The 8,944-nt window shown below is 33.3% G+C and overlaps 1 protein-coding gene across 1 annotated transcript; it reads left to right on the plus strand.

Annotated features, from left to right (window-relative positions):
- The first annotated feature begins 3,835 nt into the window (after positions 1-3,835).
- Positions 3,836-8,398, plus strand: LOC124839395 (uncharacterized). The gene is made up of 2 exons (XM_088099539.1): positions 3,836-4,186; positions 6,589-8,398. The coding sequence occupies exons 1-2, from the start codon at positions 4,068-4,070 to the stop codon at positions 7,994-7,996; spliced, it is 1,527 nt and encodes a 508-aa protein (XP_087955665.1). The 5' UTR covers positions 3,836-4,067; the 3' UTR covers positions 7,997-8,398.
- Positions 8,399-8,944: the final 546 nt, after the last annotated feature.

Below are 8,944 nucleotides of genomic sequence, written 5' to 3' on the forward strand. Positions count from 1 at the left end.
ATAATCTAAGTGTGAATCTAAGTCTCACATTAGGTAAAATGACAAAGTTGAACATTATATAAGAAAAAGCTCATAAATTGAATGTCTCGAGATTTTGAATTAAAAGTAATATCAATTTCTCGTGGGTTGAACTTATATCATATTTATATAATTTTTCCTAATTAATATATAGTAAATCATTAATTTTTAGTTTTTCTTAAATCTTAAATTTAGGATGAAATTTTGTTTGTTGCCTTTCCCATTCTGATTTGTTTGTGACGACATTGGGTATACATATTGTAGCTATGCTATGCATTATGTTTGAATTTTTTTATCAATAATAAAAAAACATACTAGTGAAACGACCAGGGTGTTCCAATCTAAAATGCTTGTGTATAAAAATTAGTAAACATTTATAAATACAAAATGTAAATTATATCCTCTTATTCAGCAAGACTTAAATTCATTGTAAATCAAAATCTAAACGTAGCCCCCATACCAACCTACAATATTAGAGCTTTTTAATTCTCTATATTTCAAAATTATATTATTTCAAACATATAAAAGCATGAAAGTAATATATATGTTTTTTTCTTTTTCTTTTCTTGTTTGTTTTGAGGTTAACACAGCAAATAATTTACTTTTTTTTTTCTAGAAATCTTTATTTGTGTGACCTTTGTTTGTATATGGTCACTTATTAGCAAGAAGACATAAATACCATGTCTTTTGTTGACAATGTTAAAATGTGTCAATTAACAAATAAGGTTATAATTTCACATGACATAATAGTAACATATAAGGTTATAGGTCAACAAATTTAGACAAATTAAAAGGACTTTGAATGTTTTGCATAAACAGTAATTTGGCAATTTTAAGTTAAACAAAATATATTGTCATTTCACAAACATGAAACATGTAAGTGTTGGAAGGTTTTCTTTGCACAAACACTCAGACAAAGGAATCTTTTATAAATTCTAATATTTGATTGTTTCATTTGTCTTCAATAATAACAATATACACAGTGCCTATGGATAAAATAATTAAAAATTTGAATAAGAGAGACATTGGAATGTAAACATTGTTCTGCAATTATTAAACTAAACTTTTCCGTAAATAGAACCTTTTTGGGATGATTGCATGTTAATTATATTTAACTACTTATGTTACAATTATGATAAAGTTTTTACTATCATTAATCTTTACAGAAGAAATTGATTAATTATTTTTAACAGGCTATGCTTAATAATACCTTAAATAAACACGTTAATTTAAGGTTTAACTATAACAAAATAAATAACATGAAATATGGTAGGTTAAATATAAGATAAAAAAACCATGCATTGTTTTAAAATGTAAAAACTAAAATCACAGATAATGAAAAAATAAAGATGGACAAAATTACAATAAAACCGATATTTATAATAAATAAGTAAAATATTTTCGGAAAATGGCTGGATTTTGCAACGCTTTCTCTCAACCTTGACAGTTATCTGATGACGAGTGTGATCCAGTCAATCGCTCATCAGACACGAAGTAGTCAAAACAAACGTTCTTGATTGGCACGATGAGAGAAGTTCAGGAGAAACGCACGTGGTCCCGATAGCAGAGTAACAATCACAAGTGTCACGTGAATGCTCAGAAAAAAGCAACAGCAAAACAACAAGAACAACTGATGCAGTGAATCACGAGTATCTCACATCACCCTTAAAATCGTGCCTTTTTCACCCAGTGGCAAAAAAGTAATTTCATGTCAAAGACAAGGGCAGCTGCGTAGTTTAATACCAACATTGTGAGCTGTCATCATTACTATTTTATCCCTAACTCTGTTACTCCTAGATCTTAATTATTAAGAAATCTTAGTTTCCATTGCATGAAACTATTTAATAGGTTAGTTTGTCAATATTAATAATTATTATTAATATTATTATTAATATATGGCACAACCTAGCTTTTTCTTAAACCTCTTTTCAACGTCCACTTGCAATTTAGACCAATCTTTTTTATTTCATGCTAACTAAGATCTAATTAGTATATTATTAGAGCCACGTGAGGATGTACAACCACAAGTGTGGCTTCACCTTAAATAAATTTTTTATTTTCTTTTCATTTTGAAGTTTGATTAAGCAACCCATTTCAATTTATAGATATAATATAAATAGAAATATTTAAATATTTAAATTTATGAAATATCTCAACCTTATGATATGAGTTTTGATAATATTATTCAAAATTTTGAAGTATAATTGTTGAATAACCATATCATTTTTGGTATATTCGTTAATAGCCTCTATCTATATGGTCATCTAGCTATATGTAATTGCTTTTAATTAATGCTATCTTTTCCAACATAGGACAAGATGATAACTAGTCATGCATACCAATGAACATCTTAACAATGCTATATTCATCCTATAGTTTAGTTTGTTCATGAAAATGATATCTAGCCATGTGTGTTTACATCCTTGGAAAAAAAGCAGAAAAAAGTGAAAAATTGACTACTTATGCAACTATAAAAAGAGAAGAAAAATAATAATCATGTTTTCTAAAACCGTCAATAGCTTCTATTCCAATATCACTAAATTTAATGATAAAAATGGTATATTTCACTCTAACTTTCAAAACCTCCCTAAAAGAACCTTGATTTTTGTATATACATAATCAGATACAGTTTTTTTTTTATCATTAAACTTTAATAAATAAAAGTGATATTTGTCTCACATGGAACATTCTCATTAGTTTCAGAATAGTAAAAAGTTTTCATGCATTATGTAAACCATGAAATAAAGATACTAAAAGGACAAAAATATTTTAAAAAATTATATAGCTAAAAAGACAAGACTCATAAATAAGTATTTATTGAAATAGATTAATTAAATTAAAAAAAAATTGGAAAAGTATTTAATTATTGAAATAAATTTTCACATTCAAACATCACAGGATATTTTAATTACATTCAATTTTTCCACTATCTTTTCTATTTTAGAAATTTAATACTTTCATACATTATAGTAACATTTGAAAGCATTACCTTACTGCTATAAAGAGTAAAAAAAAAGAAATATTAAATGCAATCAGAATAATCTCATAAAGTATTAGTATATTTCGCTCCAAATTTATTGAATATTTTAATAAGTGTTAGAAAAATAATTTTTAAATAAAAATGATTTCGCAAGTCAAATATGACTATTAAAATTATTATAAAGTAACACGTGTTTTATTACAAATAATAAAGTAAATAATGAATAAATTTTTAAACTAACATAAAATTACCTTTTTACATAATCAATTTCCTAACATAAATTCAATCATACAAGCATTTATCTTAAATTACATTTACTAATGTTATAAAGTGATCCTCAACTTCTACTAGCTCAGAAAAAATTACATGGACTTTTAAGAAACTTGGTGACAAGTTCCAAAATAATTTATGTTTTTCATATTACAATTAATTTTTAAAAAGTCGTCTTCATTAAAATCATTAATGAATAAGTAAAGAAATCTAATATGTTTATTGGAAATAGATTATCGTAATAAAAGTGTATTAAAAAGATATATATTGGTATAAAGTTTAAAGTGTAGATAATATAGAAGGAAGGTAAAATAATTATTATTAATATAATAAATAGAGTGGGGCCAACATGGTTTTAGGTGACGTGGCAATAGTTTGGCGCAAAAATGGAGGTAACTGGAGGATATAGACTGCAGGGGAAGTGATCGAAGACACAAACTTAGAGAGAGAATCAACAATAATAATGTTTCTCTATTCTTCTACATAACATAACTATCAACCATATAATATAATAATATATATATATAATAATAATTTAATAATTCTCTCTTCATTGTCAATTCCATTTCCATCTTCACTTCACTTCTGTTCTCTGTTCCGTTGAGTGATCAATCATTCACGCACTTTCCATTCTCTCTCTCTCACACACACTTTTCTATTTCATTATCTGAGCTTTTTTTTTTATTATTCCTTTTCTTCGTTTTTCAATTCTCCGTTTCCCAAATCCATGATTGCATCTGCCCGCGAGCTGCTTACGCCGCCCACGATTCCCGATCTCCGGTGACCGGAAAGAGATTCTATGTTCAGCTCCAGTCCCGCCATGGGAAGCCGCAACAACACCACCCTGGAGACGGTCAGCGCTGCTGCCACAGCCATCGTCACCGCCGAATCCAGAGTCCAGCCGACCACCGCGCCGGTGAGTTTCTCTCTTCTCTCCTCTCTCTCTGTCTCTCTCTGTAAATGTTTGTTTTGCTTGTAGTATGTACGTGCGCCTGTTTCTTCGCTTTTTTTTTTCTTTTCTCTTTTCGATTTTCGAAATTGGAGGCCTTGTTGTGTACCGAGAAAACAACGTGCCAAGGAGGGGGGAAATGGGATCTTGTGTTCTGTGTTTTCTTTTTCGTGTTTTGTGTCTAATGTTTCTCTGTTTTCTGTATTTTTTATTTTTTATTTATTTTCATGGTGAAGGTCTGGTCTAGTCTTGTTTGACTGGATGGTGCTGGCGTCGAAAGGTTTGAAAATTTGAATCACTTTTTCTTTTTCTCTTTTCGTTTCGTTTTCAACATCTGAAACTGTTTCGTCTGTGGCTTTAAAAGGTGTAAAAAGAAGAGAACTTTGGAGTGTGAATCCTGGGGTGTATCCCTCTTTTTTTTTTTCTTAGTTTCTGAATTTTGTATTGAATAGTTAATCTGAAACAGAGTCAGCCTTGAATTTTCATTTTTTGATTTTATAAATTGTCGTGTTTTCTGCCTTCCTTGTGTGCTTTGATTCATATACCTATCTTTCAGAGGTTTCGTTTTTTTATTGTTGGTACATGGTATTTGTGTTAATGTAAACTCTTGAGCTTTTTATTTTGTGAATTTGTGTTGTATAATTAAGCAGAGACAGGGATTTGCAAGTGAAGAACCACGTGCAACCTTGAATTTCCATATTTGTAAATTTTGTTGTCTACTGTGTGAGCTTTGATTGGTATACCTAGTAGCTATCGGAGGTTTCATTTTATTTTTAGTACAAAGTATTCGTGTTAATTTTGCGCTCGAGCTTTTTAATCTGCTGTTTGACGTTATTCAATTCAAGTTATAATGTTCACTTTGTGCTCGGTTAATTGAGAAACAATCTTTTGGTGGAAAATTTTGAGTCAACAACTTGACAAGATGATTCCATAAACTTTCTTTCTCCTCAATTGTGAACATTTAGATTAAACTGAGAGCGTTGTTTTCTGAGTTGACTTGGTATGTAGTTCTATTTCTATGTGAACTAAAACTAGTGTTGTATAATCACGGGGAACTGACTTTAGTTATCTACACATGTGTCTGCTATCCGACAAATTGCTAATTTTTCATGTTGTAGACTTTTGATAGTGCTTTTAATGAGCACTGTAAGTTTTATTATGGCTAGGTACTTTTGGCTGGTCTCTCAAACTTACGTTTTAAAACCATATCAATTCAAATGAAGAGAACTTGGTTAAAAGTCTGAAATTGGCAGCGCCAGGAAACAAAGTTGTTCTACTAAGCAGTGATCTATCAATGCAATCACATTGGTTGACATGTAAGGATTTGGAATGGCGACACAGAAAACATGACTTTATTTCTCTAATAGAAGGAAAACTTCGCCAATGTGATTGCATTGATAGATCAATTATTGCCACTGCACACAAAAATCATAGGGTATTTATGGCCACCACTATCTATTTTCAAACTTATCCTATTTACAAATGGTGTTCAATAAGTAAATTACGTTGTTGCTACTCTGCAAGACAAGTTTGTTTATTGGTGCCTTCAATTTCAGACTTTGGCAAATACTTCCAGGCTTATTAATATAATGTTTTTGAAACATTAAACCTGGAGAGCTTAAAAGCACAATCAAAGGTTTGCAACATGAAAAGTGGCAGTTTGTGGCATTGTTGTTTTCATGGTGAAATCATTGAAGTCAGTCTCCCATGACTATATAATCACCAGTTTTAATTCACATTTGAATTAGAATCACATATCAGAGCACAATGCTTTCAATTGAAAAAAATTTCATTATTGGCATGTAAAGAAAGTTTATGGAATCATCACCATGTCAAGTTTACTCAATTTTCTCCCATGAAATTATTTCTTGATTAAACATGCACCATGAAGAGGACATTATAACTTGAATTGCAGCAAGCCACATTGCAGAGTGATGAATCTATGCCTTAGTATTACCCTGTATCGATATGCAAATCATATCTACGCATTAGAAGGCTGTGAATGAATTTTGAAGTAATTTCGAATGTGTTTGTATGTTGATTAGGTCTCAGAAAATTAAACGTGCTTACTATGGAAATTAAAATTGTAACGGATATTCCAAATCTGTGTAATATAAATTTTTTGACCAAAGCTCTCTCTGTCCTGCAATATTGAACCATGTGTAACTTAAACTTGTGAATTGGATAATGTGTAACAAAATTGCCAACATAATAATAGTTATAGATCATATTTGAATTTAGAAATCCAGCATTATTTTGGTATATCCTAAAAGTTTTCTTTCTCTGCAAATGCTTTGATATTGTTGGTGACTGAGTATGTTTTGATTCTGTCCAACTTTGAATGAATAATGTATTCTTCACTAACTGCAAAAAAACGTTGGGGAGGCTGCTGGAGCCAATATTGGTGCTTTGGATCTTGTAAAAGCAGTAAAAGCAGCAAGCGAATAGGCCATGCTGTCCTTGTTCCTGAACCTGTTGCACCAACAGGTCCAGCTGCTGCTGCTGCTGCTACTGCACCACCAAATCCTTCAACTGCCATTGTAATGCCCTTCATTGCCCCTCCATCTTCTCCTGCATCTTTAATCCAATCTGATCCCCCATCTGCTATTCAATCACCGCCTGGATTACTTTCACTCTCTTCTCTTGCGGCCAATGCTTACTCTTCTGGTGGTCCAGCATCCATGTTCACCATTGGTCCATATGCCTATGAGACTCAACTAGTTTCTCCGCCCGTATTTTCCAACTTCACAACTGAACCATCCACTGCTCCTTTTACTCCCCCACCCGAATCTGTGCATCAAACAACACCTTCATCCCCGGACGTTCCATTTGCTCAATTGTTGGCATCTTCTCTGGACAGGGCTCGGAAAAATAGTGGGAATCAAAAGTTTGCATTATACAATTATGATTTTCAGCCTTACCAACAATATCCTGGAAGCCCAGGTGGCCAACTCATATCACCTGGCTCAGCATTTTCAACTTCTGGCACTTCTACCCCATTTCCTGATAGACCCCCTACTCTTGAGTTCCGCAAAGGGGAAACACCAAAGATCTTGGGTGTTGAACACTTCTCCACCCAAAGATGGAGTTCCAGACTAGGATCTGGATCATTAACACCAGATGGTGCCGGGCAAGGTTCAAGACTTGGCTCAGGATCCGTGACTCCTGATGGTGTTGGGCTGGCTTCACGGTTAGGTTCTGGGTGTGTGACACCTGATGGTCTGGGGCAGGAATCCAGGTTAGGTTCTGGCTGCTTGACACCTGATGGTGCCGGGCCAACCAATCAAAACATCTCTGTGGAAAACCAGATTTCTAAGGAAGCAACTCTTGCTAACTCGGACAGTGGACATCCAAGTAATGCAACATTGGTTGATCACAGAGTTTCATTTGAATTAACTGGGGAAGACGTTGCTCGGTGTCTTGCTAATAAAACTGGGGTATTGCTTCGAAATATGTCAGGGTCCTCTCAAGGTATACTGGCCAAAGACCCTGTTGACAGAGAAAGGGTGCAAAGAGACACCGATACTAGCTGTAATGTGTGTACAGAGAAAACAGATGACAAGCCATACAATCCTGTTGGAGAAGGAGAGCAATGTTTCCATAAGCAGAATTCTGTAAATTCTTCTAAAGAATTCAATTTTGACAGCAGTAAAGGAGTTGTTTCTGGTACTGGTGGCAGTGGCTCTGAGTGGTGGACTAACAGGAGGGTTGCCGGGAGGGAAGGTAGATCAGCCAACAGCTGGGCTTTCTTCCCAATGTTACAGTCAGAAATGAACTGAGGTTTAGTTTATTACAACATGACTTAACCTGTATGGTATAAAGCAAAAAAGATTTTCCATTTCTCTGCAGAACCTCTAGTATACTGAATGTATATTTGAAGAAATTGTCTTGAATTCAGTTCATCATATGCCTTTAGAAGAAATTGCAGTAAAAGAATGATTGAGCAAGACTCATATGAAACAAAGTTGTTATATTCCTTTAGGACCCAAGGTAGAATGCAAGGGAAGCATAGTGGTAGTAGGTAGGGTACCGATAATGGGTTATATTTATATAATTATGTGAAACATTGCTTCTTGCATTTCATCGTTTCAAATATACAGAAATAGCCAAGTACATGTATTCCGTGTTGTGGATTATTGTATTATTTCCTATGCAATAATGAAAAAAAATATATTATGTTATCCTTTTCATAATTATCATTATTCTTTTTTAACGAGAAGGGGGGCAATTGGATTTATAGAAAACCTGCATATTTTGATGGGGTCATCCGTTTACATGCCTCTGCAATTGTCTCAAAGGTGGGGTACTTTTCCAATACATGTGGTGCTCATAGGTGGGTTCCCTATACAGCTCTGTTTCTACATGTTTACCTGTATTTGTGCCTTTTAATTAATGCAAAGCAGCAATGGGGGAGCTACACACCTAGCAAAAACACAACTTGGTACCCGTCTGCCACAAACTCAGGCATGGTCCCCTTCCATGAATGTGCAGTTCAAAGGCTGCAATCAAGTCCTTCTGGCTCATCATTTGCTGGTTGGTTCACTTTGATTCGTCATTTCAACTTTTCAATCCAAAATTATAAAAATGGGAAATATTTTAGAAAGTGATTTTAATATCAGATGGCAGGGGTGTATGTTTGTCATGCGGGGACCCTTATAGGGTGCATTGCACTGTGTTGTGTTGTTTGTCTTAGTTGTTTCTTCTTGTCTTGCCAACTCCACAGATGA

This window comes from Vigna umbellata, chromosome 9 (assembly GCF_029865625.1).
Source record: "Vigna umbellata cultivar VRB3 chromosome 9, Vumbellata_1.0, whole genome shotgun sequence".
Taxonomy (NCBI): domain Eukaryota; kingdom Viridiplantae; phylum Streptophyta; class Magnoliopsida; order Fabales; family Fabaceae; genus Vigna; species Vigna umbellata.

Excerpts from the sequence above, each read along its gene's own strand:
- LOC124839395 (XM_088099539.1), top strand. The coding sequence starts at position 4,068 with ATGTTCAGCTCCAGTCCCGCCATGGGAAGCCGCAACAACACCACCCTG. Across the intron at positions 4,187-6,588 it reads CAGCCGACCACCGCGCCGGT|AAAACGTTGGGGAGGCTGCT; the intron begins GAGTTTCTCTCT and ends ACTAACTGCAAA.